The sequence below is a fragment of the Carya illinoinensis genome, chromosome 2 (assembly GCF_018687715.1).
Source record: "Carya illinoinensis cultivar Pawnee chromosome 2, C.illinoinensisPawnee_v1, whole genome shotgun sequence".
Lineage (NCBI taxonomy): Eukaryota > Viridiplantae > Streptophyta > Magnoliopsida > Fagales > Juglandaceae > Carya > Carya illinoinensis.
In genome coordinates, this window is record NC_056753.1 from 25,370,836 (window position 1) to 25,385,118 (window position 14,283).

General features: G+C 37.2%; 1 protein-coding gene across 1 annotated transcript; it reads left to right on the forward strand.

Moving 5' to 3' along the window:
• Positions 1 to 971: 971 nt before the first annotated feature.
• On the forward strand, positions 972 to 13,634 carry LOC122300500 (mediator of RNA polymerase II transcription subunit 33A-like). Its single transcript, XM_043111208.1, has 12 exons — positions 972 to 2,189; positions 2,637 to 2,750; positions 3,602 to 3,952; positions 5,875 to 6,191; positions 6,264 to 6,355; positions 6,825 to 7,185; positions 8,072 to 8,282; positions 9,868 to 9,982; positions 10,135 to 10,296; positions 10,915 to 11,575; positions 11,698 to 11,904; positions 12,373 to 13,634. Exons 1-12 carry the CDS (start codon positions 1,909 to 1,911, stop codon positions 13,467 to 13,469), a joined length of 3,969 nt encoding a protein of 1,322 aa, XP_042967142.1. The 5' UTR covers positions 972 to 1,908; the 3' UTR covers positions 13,470 to 13,634.
• Positions 13,635 to 14,283: the final 649 nt, after the last annotated feature.

The following is a 14,283-nucleotide window of genomic DNA, read 5'->3' on the forward strand; positions in this document are numbered from 1 at the left end:
AAATTAACTTAATTTAATGTGTTGCATTAAATTATAAAATTATTTTTATTATAAAATAAATATAACAGATAAAATAAAATTTTTTTATTTTATAACTTTATTTTTAAATAATTTCTTTATGTAGTAGCGTGTCATTTACTGAAATAGAAATGTGCCTCGTGTCATGATAAAAAGTAAGAAATATTTAAAATTTGGAGAGGAAAGCCACCCGTTTGATTGGCCTCCCACTCTATATTTCCTTTTCAGTATAATTTTTATTTATTTTTTTAATCCTAAATTTTTTCTTTCGATACAAGGACATTCGCTAACGAGTTATAGGACATTTAGGGCATATTTGAATAATGAGATAATATGATAATTTAGTAAATAATAATAAAATAATTTGAATTAAGATGTTTTATTTAGTTTTAAAAAATGAGAGATAAAAAGTTAAAATAAGATATTAAAAAATGAAAAAATTGATTGAATATAATTTTTATTTTGAAATTTGAAAAATTTGTATTGTTTTTGTGTTTTATTTGAAAGTTGGAGAAAATTATAATAATTAATTAATAATTAGATGAAAATATTAAAAATTTAAAATTAAAAAATATTTTATGTTTAAATAAGAAATTTTGGGGTAAGAGAAAACATCACCCCTCGTCTAAGTTCCCAAACAACCACCTGAGTATAGAAATGAAAGAGCTCAAAACTTCAAGGACTATTTTAGAATTTTATATTATAGTTTTGTTATTATTATTATTACTATTATTATTTTAAACAAGTTAACTTCATTAAAATAAAAAAAGATGATATATGAAGAGGAAGTGAGGTCTCTCAACAAATAATTCAAAATAATAAATAATAATACAAAGTGATGAAAGAATAAAAAAAAAAAAGAATTTATTTAGGATCAAGTTTTTAGTTCTTACCCATGTTCCGTCTTATAAAAAGACAGAAATAAAATGTTTACAAAAATGTGAACAATAGAACTACTACTGGTGGAGGCGGAGCCTTTGCTAGTAGTGGTAAAGATGGTAGATGCACTGTCACTTATTGTCGTGAGATGATTTCTAGGTAGGTCTATGATCCCTCTTGCAAGATCACGGGTTAGGAAAAATGGTAACATAAGATGATAGTTGGAATCTGAACTGAATCGCCGGCGAAAGGCTAACACAGGCGGTGGCGGCGTGTGCAAGACACGCACCACCTGAGGTGGTGAATGGATGGATAGATACGAAGGATCTGAGGCCTCTAGAGCCGAAGGGGCTGCGCGTGGCCTCAAACGCCGCTCTAGGACACAACTGCAAGTGGAAAACGCGCATGGTAGAGACAATACGTACGTGCAACGAACATGTCGAGCAGAATCGCGATTTTCTTCTGCGAACATGAAGATCGGCGATTGGAGAGATTGAAAGGCAGGTTGCCAGAAAGTAGAAGATCGGCAAGGGTCGGCGCTAAGGAGGGACTTTTAAAAAAAAAAAATCTAGGAAAAATAGACAAATAGAAAAGCAAAAAACTGAAAAAGCCATCGAGACTTGCTAGGGTAGAGCCGTAGAGGTGGTTGGAAAGCCCCTCCACCCAGTGATGGGGAGAAAATCCTGGAAGTGCTGGACAAACGCTTGGTAGAGAGAAAAGAGGAGAGAGAACGCTTCGTAACCAATAAAAACTAAAATCAGTTAATCAAATGGTTAAACGAATCCATAATAAACAGATATGATCTTTGTCAACCGGTAAATAAATGAAGTTTCACACCCATTTGACTATTTCTTCTCTGACCGATTTTACTGCAATTTTCCCACTCTTTCGTCGATCTTCGGCTTGTTATGAGCTCTCTCTCTCTCTCTCTCTCTCTCTATATATATATATATCTCTTCACAGACAAAGAACGTTAAGTACAATCTATCACCCTGATTAAACAAACCGACAATGGCAGACTCCCCGGAAAGAAGCGTGTGGGACAGCGTGATAGTGCTGACCAGAGAGGCCCAAGAAAGGGGTAGTGATCCTTTTCTCTGGGCAATGCAGTTGTCCTCATACTTGAACTCTGCTGAAGCTTCGGTGTCTCTGCCTTCTGTAGAGCTGTCGGATGTGTTGGTCTCCTACATTTGCTGGGACAACAACGTTCCCATCATGTGGAAGTTCCTAGACAAGGCCCTCGTGCTCAACATCGTGCCGCCCATGCTTGTTCTTGCTCTGCTTTCCATCAGGTCTGTAGGTTTTTACTTTTCTTTCCTTCCGTTCCCTTTTTGCTGACATAAAGTTTATAATCGTATCTTAAAAGGAAGGAACTTAATGTTCGATAGATTTTCAGAACGGCCATCAAAATGCTAAGATTTCCTTGCTTCAGCCAAACGGCTAGTGTTTTTCTTTTCTCACTTGTATCTGTAAATAAAATAGAAGGACCACATGCATGCAATCAAAACGGTAGGGCAAGAGTTTGACGGTGGGTTTCGGCCACTGCAGCCGAACCGCTTTAAAAAAGATAAAAACAAAGATTTGCTCTCTTTTTTCTTCCGTGCTTCTCACTCCATCTGCATGATTTCATGAAAAGCTTTTGCTTCGAAACCTCGTCCTTTTTTTCTCTTCGATTTCCTAAGTTAATTTCCCAGTGGATTGCTTAGTTTCATGTCAAAGTGGTGGTCATCCATTTACAGGGTTATTCCAAGTCGACGTGTCCAGCCAGCAGCGTATGGGCTTTTCATGGAGCTCCTCAAGAGACACGCTTTTACTTCTCTTAAATCTCAATTACATGCAATGAATTACCAAAGGTAAGTTTTTAATTGGTTATTGTTTTGTATATCGTGCGATATTAGTTTGTATAATATATGGCTTTAATTTATATAACTATATATTGATCTGAAGGTACGTAGGAAATTAAGCACAAAACACCAACAACCATTTTCCAATATGCAAAGAAAGAATTTTCGTTCGAGTTCTGCTAATGATATTTCTTCATATTTTCTTCCTTCTTATGTAAAAAGTCTTACCCTTTTTGTATGCATGCATTCCGTGTATTGGTTTGCGCATTTTGCACCTTTTAATGAAATTTCTTTTGACTTATAAAAGCGAAATACTCAAAGGTTTGGATCGTACAATCCAGATGATCTCCCCCTGCATCCAAGGCCCTATATATATATTGGCAACAATAACACTGTATAATGGCCTTTTTTCATGTGCTCGATCTTTAGCTTCGTGAGCATGCAGCTAGCTCTTGTGGTCATATCTACACTGGTTTTGTAAACAGCTAGCTAGCTCCGATTGGCACCACATAAAGCTGAACCATTTTAAAGGGAAATAGAATGTATCTTCCAAATGAGAATTGAAGAGAAGCAGAAACGATCATAGGTATTGGCATGGATATCAAATTTACGAAACAGAGCCTGAATTGCACTTTACACCTGAGGACCGTGTATTGTGCTCAACCATCAATAAGATCATCTCCCTGGAACTTTCTTCTAGCTTTCATATGTTTCAGCATTAATCACAAGTTTCAGTCACGTTTACAAATCCAAATATTACTTCAACAATTAAACTTGTTTGCAATTAATTAGTATTCCCATTCATGCCGGCTGGCTGGCTGGCTTCATTTACAGTTTGATCTAGAGTGTTCTTTGTGCAGGATTATGCAATCAATAGATACTGTTCTTCGGCTTTCACAGATATTTGGTCTACAAAGAAGCGAAGCTGGAACTATTATGGTGGAATTTATCTTTTCTATCATGTGGCAGTTGCTTGATGCATCATTAGATGATGAAGGGTTGCTAGAACTTACCTCAGAAAAGAAGTTTAGATGGGAAGATACTCCTCAAGACATGGAAGTAGGTGCTTATGACGATAGCAATGATGAGAAGCAGACTGAACATCTTGAGAGAATGCAGAAATTTAATACTGTGATGGCTATTGAGCTAATTGGGCAATTTCTGAAAAACAAAGTAACTTCCGAGATTCTTTACTTGGCACGCCAAAATATGTAAGTGCTTTCTACTCTTAGTATTTGCTTTTCCATCATCAGTTTCTGTTTTGCTATTTCGTGCTAGTGATGAAAGCACACTAAAATGTGACCAATTGGTATTAATTAGTGAACTTCTCTTGGACTTCTGTATCTTCATTTACAGAGTTTTCTCCTGGTCATTTATGTCGGCTACATGTATTTGGCCATTCCATCCCATCTCAAAATCCCATGAGTTGGTTTAATCCTGTAGTTGACCCCATGTATGTATTATCGAGAGTGATTTCTTGAGTGAAGTGTTTTTCTGCAATCTGAAATCTGAAATCTGAAATCCCTCTTTGAATAATAAGAAGAAGATGAAACTCCAATTTTATTGATGCCATCACTTATGGCGGAGGAATACCCTAGAACCAATAAAAAATAAAACTAAAGCCCTTAAACATGAACTATTCATAGTTATAAAGTCATAACCTGTTACTTACGACGTAATATCGACAATCATATCCTATCAAGTCTCAAAAAACTTGTTATCTCCTTTGGGGCCAGTTCAAAACCTGCCCCATTCCCCCCTTAGCTCCTTCTTTGGCAAGAAAATCACCAACTTGGTTTATCTCTCTCTATGTATGCCTAACTATTAGATTCAGATCCTTTGCAGATTCATAAATTTTCTCCCAGACCTCTTGAATTGACTAGTGTTACTCACCCTTACCATTCCACCAATTGCTCAACAGTTTGGAATCTGTTTCGACCACAATTTTAGTTTACTGCAGCATAGTGCAAATTCGCAGGCTATCAAGCAATGCCTTAATATCAAACATGGTGTTAGAGCCGCAACCATAATAGGCCATAAATCCACCCAATAGACCCCCTTCAGAATCCTGAACACTCCACCACCACATTCACCGGGATTTCCCAAACTACACCCATCCATATTTAACTTGACAAAACTCAATGGTGAGAAACCCAATAATAGAGTCAAGTGAATATTATCATTTAGTCCTGTGGAGGCATAGATTTTCTCACAGATCCAAGTTCTAAGAAAAGCCCATATTCTTTCACAAAGAATAACGATCACGTTAGGTCTGGTTTGGATAGAGAGATGCTTCTTCATCCAATCTTATCTCATCTCATCACATCTAATTTCAATATTCAAATACCACAAACACAAACACTTTTTTATTTTAAATCTTTAACTTTTTCATCTAATCATTATGTAATTATTACTTTCCTAAACTTCTAAACAAAATACAAAAAAAAAAATTCAACATTTTCAAATCCCAAACAAAAATTATATTAAGAAATTATATTTTAACTTTATAGTATTTTTATTCAACTTTTCTTTCTCTTATTTCCCAAAACCCCCTAAAGCATTTTAATTCAAACTATTTCTAACTCATCTTGTCTCAATTCAAATATATTAGTATTATTCAAAAATCATCTCAACGGAGCCCTAAAGCAATTGAAATGGTACTAGATCTTACACCATCACATTGTGCCAATGGTTTTTAAGCCATATAATAGTATCTTCACCCCATAACTTGAGCTGGCGAGTCCATTGGGTACAGAAAAGAGTTATCAAGCAACAACCAAAAAAAATTAAAGCCGGTTCACAAGTAGATTTCAGGTAAAAAGTTACAATATTTTTCAACATACCTCAGCCAAAGATAAAATAAAATAACTTTTACAAAAATAGAAAAAACATTATATTCAAACAATTTTTAAAATCCATCTACACACTTATCACCAACTCAATAAAAATCATATCCCAACAATTCTTCATTCAAAAAATTATCAGAACTTTCACAAAACTCCCGCTAAAACTACTCTCCAAACTTGTCTGCTAAATTCTCCACAAATTACTAATTCAAAACATGCATGTTTCCTGCATGAGCTTGTCTTGCATGCTTGACCTTTTGCTTTAACATTCACTACCACTTAGCTAGGTCTGCACATTGGGAAAGTTTTACCCAGCGGTTACTGCTGCTTGGTGCAAACTCATCCGCATTGAGGAATATGAAAGTTATAACTCCTGAGGAACTTCTGAAGTTGACTTCAAATACTCAAATGGTCTCTCTAGATTGCAAATTAAAGTCAAGACGAAAGTTCCATGACACCCTGGCTATGGGACCTCTGGCTTCTTCTGTTGGTCTGTGCAATGAGGCCTGTCGCTCTTCCCTGTGGCTTCCTCTTGATCTTTTTCTAGAAGATGCTGTGGAAACAACAGAGGTCATTGGCAGAAGTGCGATTGAAACTATCACTGGTAAAAGATACATTCTTCTAAAGAAACTTGTTCTTGGTATCTATGAGAATATTGACATGCCATTCTGTGCAGGTCTCGTCAAGGTCTCTCGAGCCACAAATTACACCACCTGGCACGACACCTTTTTGGGCCTGTGGATTGCAGCCCTTCGTGTTGTTCAAAGGGTTAGAAGTTGTTTCTCTGCACTCAAAATTTTCTTGCCTATAATTTTATTCCCCTTAATTCTTTGGAACAAAAAAGGATGATGCTTTCTTAAAGGCTTCATTTTTGGAGCTCCATGCAACTTATGATGTTCATGGGGCTTTCAAAGGGTACTTCAATAACTTTTGTTGGTAATAAATAATTTCTTTAATAGTTATAAATAATAGTAACAATAATACGTGTAACTTCCTATAGTAGATGTATTGACTCTTGGGGAAGAAGTTCATGCTTGGTTGTTTGAGTTTGCTATTGGTTTGAATTAAACTCTATGACTGTCACACTGTCAAAGTTTCTTTTTCTGAATAATTTAAGTGGAGCACCTGAGTCGGTGAACAGAGTTTTATCTTCGCATTTTAATGGGTGCTGTATAGTTTTATTTTTGTGTGCTATGATGATTTCTAGTTTCCATTTTAATATTTCATTGTTTCTTAGGACAGGGATCCCATTGAGTCCCCGAGGCCTCGTCTAGATTCTCGTTTATGCTTGTTACTGTCTATTACAACTCTAGTGGTTGCCGATCTTATCGAGGAAGATGAAAGTGCACTTTGTGATGAAACACAATATGGCTCCTCTAATCAATGTAAAGAGAAACGAGTTCCAGGAAAGTGTCGCCATGGTTTGGTCTCCTGCTTACAAATGCTGGGTGATTTCCAGGGCTTGCTGATTCCACCTCAGTCCACTGTTTATGCTGCAAATCAGGCTGCTGCAAAAGGGATGTTATTTATTTCAGGTGTCGATGTTGGAAATGCAAACTCAGAATGCGTCCTTATGAAAGATATGCCTACTAATTGTTGTAAGTAATAAGATCATCATCCATCATCTATGATTTTAATGAAAGCTTTCTGTAGGGTAAAGTTCACACTAGCATGGTATTGCGATGGTTGTGGTCTAGGGGCATGGTACTAACTCACTGAGTGTGCCTCTTGAAAGTAATCTATCTGAAAAGCCTTCTGAAAGATATAATTCCATGTCTCGTGCTTTATTATATTCTTGTATGATGTCCTTGATGGGTGTGGTGATTTGATGAAAGATGCTTCCAAGGAAAAAAGAAGAAAGGAAAGACAGTTGAGCTTTTCTTTGAAGTCGTGCCCTGTCACATTAGAAGCAAGAGTGAGAAAATGTGATTCTCTCAAGTTACTTGTTTACACAAAAACCAAGACAAAGTTATGAATTAGAAGTTGACTTCCAAGCAAGCTTGTGGTTCATCATTCAGTGGTGGGGTTGTTCACAGAAAAGAAGACCTCACCCAATGTGTGGCATATTATTATGGAGTCTTCATTTAGGCTGATCAGTAATGTCAACTGCAGAAGAATGAGGTTCGAATGTTGGTTTTAAGAATGAGTGATTGTTTTTCTCTGACCCTCATTGCCCAACCTTTTTTTTTTTTTTTTTTGAGAAAAGTAATAAAGTATATTAAAACCCTCATTGCCCAACCTTAGAAAAGAAAGTTGATGTATTCTGAACGTGGTTATGTGTTGGACAGAAAACAGCTGATTGCTTGGTATCCTCAGACCAAAAATAGAAGTCTAATCTATTTTGGCTTGAACCTAGTTCTCTACTCTACTTTTCCTCTGGGACCTATGTCTGTGTTTGTATATATTGATAATATTGCTCTCTAGTCTAAGTTATGCAGTGTATTTTAATAGCCTCTAATTTCAGTTACGTGTCCTTGTTTTTAGCTGGAAACATGCGCCATCTAATAGTTGAAGCTTGTATAGCTAGAAATCTACTGGACACATCAGCATATTTCTGGCCCGGATACGTGAATGGAAACATCAGTGAAAAGCCTCATGGTTTGTCTTCTAAAGTGCCGGGTTGGACATCATTCATGCAGGGGGCATCACTTACTCAAGTAATGATAAGTGCATTGGTTTCAAGTCCTGCTTCAAGGTATTCCCATGCTTATTCTTTTGTTCAACTGAATTAAATTCAAATAAGCTAAAGTCTTTACCATGAATAATTGCAATTACTTTTAGATTATTATGTAATTGTTTGAGTCACTATTTATATCAACTTAAACGTTTGGGACAAGTTATATTTTAATATGAAATCAGAATAGGTGATCCAGTTGGAAGCTTGCCTCCACTCTACCTCATTAAAACAGTCAAAAGATTACAAGTTGAGCCCCACTCGTGGAGGGAGAAGGCTACTTGTGAGAGCGAGTATTAGAGTTGTAGTTAAGATATTGAATTCACCATTGTCTATCTGTTTAACATTTTGGGACAAATGATGATGAAACATTAGATACATGAGCCCTTTATCCAACTAATTTCTATCTACTACACAAAAGTAGAGAATGCCCCAATATTTTCTGTTTCTACCTAATTCAGTTCTCAAAAGAAAAAAAGATTTGACAAAATCTTTTGACAAATTTTTTCTAAGATTGGGGCATTCTTTTGTCAAATCTTTTGACGCGAAAGATTCTGTTTCTACCCAATGTTTTCTGTTACTACACTAATTTTTTGACAAAATCTGCATTTATCAAAAAAAAAAAGATTTGACAAAATCTTTCGCTGGCTGTCAACTAACTACAATCCTTACTTTTCCTTTATCTGGGTTTAGAACTGGCTGCTTAAAATCTCACCTAGAGGGATTTAGTATTTGAGGGCACTCCAAGAAATGAACTTGGAGCTCTTTCACTGGCTGTCAACCTACTGCAACTCTCTCCTTTATCTAGGGTTAGACCAACTGTTTGAAATTTCACTCAGCTGATTTTAGTATCAAGGGCATATCAAGAAATGAACTTGCAACCTCTAACACCCAAAGCAAGAATTATACCACTTGACTCGTTTGCCATTTCTTGGCAAGTGACAATTAGAATGACCCTATCAGAATTAGTTTGATTCTTGCTATTTGTTTTTCTGTGGTATCAATGTTATTTGATTCTGGAATCTTATTTTTCCACCAAAGCTGCCTAGAGGTCAGGAGCATAGGGTTATCTAAAAAAGCCAATTTTTATCTAACATTTGGGCCCAAAAAAGTGGCCACTCAATTGTTTGGTTTTGAACATGTGAAACAAATTGAAAAGGATGAAAATTGGAAAATCTTATTGCTTTGAGAACATGGGATCATGGTCCTCTAAATTCTCGATGATATGTTCATGGTAGAATTCATAAAATTCCAAACATACAACTTATTGTAATAAAATGAATTAAGAGAAATATTAATTATTCTTTATACGTGCTAAATCTTAACATGACAAAATCTAAACCATTTAACTAAAAGTAAATAGTTAGGACTTCAAGAACACCATGGATATAGCATAAAATGTCTAGAAGATCCTAATCCTAGGATAGAACACCATGGTTGTTCCCTTGGTATGAATGCATAATTACCACATTGCCTAATTTCTCCAACTATTGCCTGGATTCTGCTACACCATTTTCTTTCCTGAAGCCAGGTATATCGAATGCTCTTTTTAGTAGATCTATCCAGGGTAAAGGAACTGAATTTAACTTCATGGATTTGGTGGAAGATTAGAGGAGCTCGAAAAAATATTTGAGATAGCTGTCAATGGATCGAATGATGAGAAGATATCAGTTGCGATGATTCTTTGTGGGGCCTCTCTAACTTGGGGTTGGAATATACAGGTACCTTTACAATCACATTAAGCAAGTACATTTAGGTCCTACAACTTGTTGGTTCTTCCTGATTATTCCATTCTGTTTTCTTTATTAATTCTTGTTTTTTTTCACTGGATTACAAACGACTCTTGTTATAAATAGGTGTACATTTCATGCAGGAACACGCTGCTGCCTTCATTATTAAATTATTGACTCCTCCAGCTCCTGCAGATTACTCAGGGAGTGACAGCCATTTGATAGGTTACGCTCCATTGCTGAATGTACTTATTGTTGGCATATCATCCTTCGACCGTCTTCAGATTTTCTCACAACATGGCTTGGTAAATTTTGCTTCCTTCTGACCAAGCTGTCTCCATTAGATGAATAAGAATAGAAATTATTATTAGTTTAGCAGAATCCTATGGAATGGAGATTAGTTTTAGTAACAGACGTCTTACTTATTGAAAAAAAAAATAGATTTATTAATTATGATTACTTCATAGTTTATGTTACAAATATTCCCTCTATGTAGAAGACTTGCATGAATGCTTAAATTGGCTAATAAGATGCTTTGAAATGTGCAACGAGTATGAATTTCTGTTCCAATATTATGTCATGGCTTGTAGATGCTTTAGGGGTAGCAAAAGAATATAGATGAAACAAGTAATATAAGACATGATGGCTCATGCATTAACATGATTCTAGTCTTTTGGTGAAGCAGAATGAGCAAGTTGTTCTTGCAGTTGATTGATGTTCTGTTTTGTTCCATTTCGGTAAAGCAAGCATCTTTAAAGTACTGAGGAGAGCATTCTTGTAAATCTGAATGGGTCGCATGCATGGAGGAATGAATTCCGTTGAATACGGATTCCATTGAACTCTAACCAGCAGCTCTATTAAATAAGAGAAGGGAAGTGTTGAGAACTAATGTTACTATTTTGCCTTTCCACTTCCATTGACAGGTTCCCCAACTCGCGTGTTCACTGATGACAATCTGTGAGGTCTTTGGGTCATGTGTGCCCAATGTGGTGTGGCCTGCTGTAAAAGGGAAAAGAATCACTGCCCACGACGTGTTTTCAAATGCGTTTGTTCTTTTTCTAAGGTTGTGGAGGTTTAATCGTCCTCCTATTGAACATCGAGTAGGCAATACTTATCCAGTTCAATCCCCACTAACTCCTGACTACCTCCTACTGGTACGTAATTCTCACCTGGGATCTCCTGAAAATGTCCACTGGGTTCAAAGTAAAAGGAGACTGTCAGCAGTTGCAAATTCAGCATCTGCAGACCCCATATTTCTCAAGTCATTTCCCAAACTAGAAGTTTGGTTCTTGCAGCATTTTGCATGCATAGTTTCGACTCTCTCAGAGCTTGTTCAAGGGACCTCTGTTCATCAGATTGTTGATAAGCTTCTTAAAATTATGTTCAGTAATACTTATGAAGGAAGCCAGTCTCGGAATTCTGTTACTTCTGAGAGTAGTGGTTTCTCTGGACCTAAAAATGAAGATACCTTTCCAAGACTTAACGATCCTGCATGGGATATACTGGAAGCCATTCCTTTTGTTGCAGAGGCTTCTTTAAAAGCTTGTGCTCATGGAAAAATTTCTCCCCGCGAACTAGCTACAGGTCAGTGTGGCATCCTTGCCTGATCTGTTGGTGATTTCAGTATTTTGTATAGGTCAATGAGTTGGATGATTTTAGCATGACTCAAATACGTACTGTTATAACCTGCGTATATGGATGTTCAGGGATTAGAATTTTATGTGATTGTCTTCCTGCATCTTTGGCATCCATTACGAGCTACTTATCAGCTGAAGTAACCAGGGGTGTTTGGAAATCAGTTTCTATGAATGGAACTGATTGGCCCAGCCCTGATGCAAATCTATCTAATTTTGTGGAAGAGACGAAGAAAATTGTAGCATTTGCTGGTCTTGATGTCCCAAGCGTTATCTCAGGTTCATTTTACCATTATATGCTTTTACATGTGTGTTTGTGCGCATCTGGCCCAAAGACAGCAGTTGTCCACATTGAGCTCTCCTACTTTCAATTGAACTTCGCCACCTTGAATCATTTATATCCTTTTGATCCTAGGATGTTCTACATGAGTGCTGTGCATGTATAAGCAAGGAAAAGAAATTGAAAAAGAAAAAGATTTTCTGGCCTAATTAGTAGTATTTAACAAGATGTGGTTCTGGTTGATGGCGTCCAAGTCCTAAGCAAGATTCAATGCTTCATGCTCATTTCAAAACCAATTAACTGTTTAAAATCTATGGTGACATGGCCTTGACTTTGGCCTCAAACTTTATCAATCAGAATTCATTTTGTGAATGATAGCATAGCAGTTGTATTTGTCTTAATGGTTCTCCTTCAGTTATAATAGAAACTGGCTTTTCAATATTCTGACTGCCCTGCAATTCTCACAGATGGAAGCTCTACGCCTACCCTTCCACTGCCCCTGGCTGCCCTGGTAAGCCTTTCCTTAACCTATAAAGTTGGTGACCATTATCTCCTTTTGGTTGGCCCAGCCCTGGAGTCCGTTTCTTCAGGTTGCCCATGGCCTTGCATGCCAATTGTAGCTTCTCTGTGGACCCAAAAGGCAAAACGTTGGCATGACTTCTTTGTAATCCGTGCATCTCGTACTGTCATTCTCCAAAACCCCAATTATGTAGTTAAACTTCTCGAAAGCTGCTTCACTGCCACAGTTCACTTAAATGCCTCCCCTGTTTCAAGCGAGGGAGGTGTTGGGGTCCTTCTTGGCCATGGAATTCAACCCCAATTCTGTGGATGGTCTCCTTGGATTATCTTTCTACTGGTCTGTCGAGAGATCAGAGAAACTATCTTAATTACAGAGAAGATTGTTTCTCTATTGATGCATTCTGTGAAAATAATAGCATGTAGTGGACTTCCTAGAGAGAGATTAGAGAAGTTGAAGACGACCAAGAATACAATGAGATCAGGACAGGTTTCACTTGCTGCCGCATTGACTAGGGTGAAACTTGTGGCTTCAGTTGGTGCTTCTTTGTCGTGGTTATGTGGAGGCATAGGTCTGATTCAGTCATTGTTTAGAGAAGTTCTGCCTTCTTGGTTTGTGTCTGCTCACAGTTCAGGGTTGGAAGGAAGGTCAGAAGGGATGATTGAAATGCTAAGGGGATCTGCTTTGGCACACCTTGCATTCACATGTGGCGCTTTTGCTTGGGGTATTGACTCAACATCAATGGCACCAAACTGGCGTCGAAGAATCCTTGGGAGCCACATGGAATTCATAGCAAGAGCACTTGATGGGAAGATATCGCTTGGTTGCGATGGGGCAACTTGGCGTGCCTATGTTTTGCAGTTTTTGAGCCTGATGATGGATTCCGCACCAACTTGGGTGCTGGAGGCAGATGTAGACGTCTTAAAGAGATTAAGTAGGGGTTTGATGCAGTGGAATGAGGGAGAGCTTGCTCTGGCTTTGCTTGGTATTGGTGGTTTTGCTACTATGGGTGCGGTTGCTGAGCTGATAATTGAAAAAGAGTGTTAAGTCCTTTCTTTTTTATGCCTGTTTTTCTTCCCTCTTTCATCTAATTTGAAAGGTAATCGTATAGTAACGAATACAGTTTACATGCAGACAAGTTGTACAGTAATAAGCATAATTGTGAACGTTCTGAATAATGTTGAGATGGAAATTTTCATGGGGCATGGGAAAGATCTTTCTTGAAAAAAATGCTCAAAATACTTGTTGCAAAAGGACTTAAACCGTTAATTGTTGATTGAAAAGTGTAACCTGTACCTGAATCTGTTACATTGTAACTACGATCTGTAGAAAGAACTCTGCCTACTTGTTTTGGTGTTCGAAGCAACAAATCTGAAGACAATACGGGCATGATTAAGGTTTTACAAAATTGCAAGCCCTGAGCTTGCACAAATAATTTTCCTTTTGTATGTGTGCGTATTATAAAGCAAACTGTTTCGGATAAATGAGTTGGAATTAATCCTGGATGTCAAGACCAAACAATGGGTTGATTGTGCAATTGAAGAAGATGTAAATATGGTGTTCGTCTTGGGGAACCAAAGGAGGTTAAGGTACTTGAGACCCATTTGAGATATGGGGTTGGAAATTTAAGAAGAGCTATTTGGTCATGAGAGAAGAAGGCAAACAAAATAACAAAATACGGCAGATGAATTAAGAGAACTAAAAGAACAAACATCTGGCTCCAGACCAGTTTCCAATATCAAAACAATAACATTTCCATTGTAAAATACAGGCAGTCGGAGCAAAGAATGCTGGCGAGAGCAACGCTGTCTATTGATCATCAAAAATATAAAATACAGAAACATTTTTTTTTTTTGATAGG

What these genes read in the sequence shown, in the direction of transcription:
- LOC122300500 (XM_043111208.1), top strand. Translation starts at nt 1,909, where the DNA reads ATGGCAGACTCCCCGGAAAGAAGCGTGTGGGACAGCGTGATAGTGCTG. An exon ending in CATGCAATGAATTACCAAAG is followed by an intron (nt 2,751 to 3,601) that starts GTAAGTTTTTAA and finishes TTCTTTGTGCAG; the next exon opens with GATTATGCAATCAATAGATA. An exon ending in GTTTCAAGTCCTGCTTCAAG is followed by an intron (nt 8,283 to 9,867) that starts GTATTCCCATGC and finishes ATTTGGTGGAAG; the next exon opens with ATTAGAGGAGCTCGAAAAAA.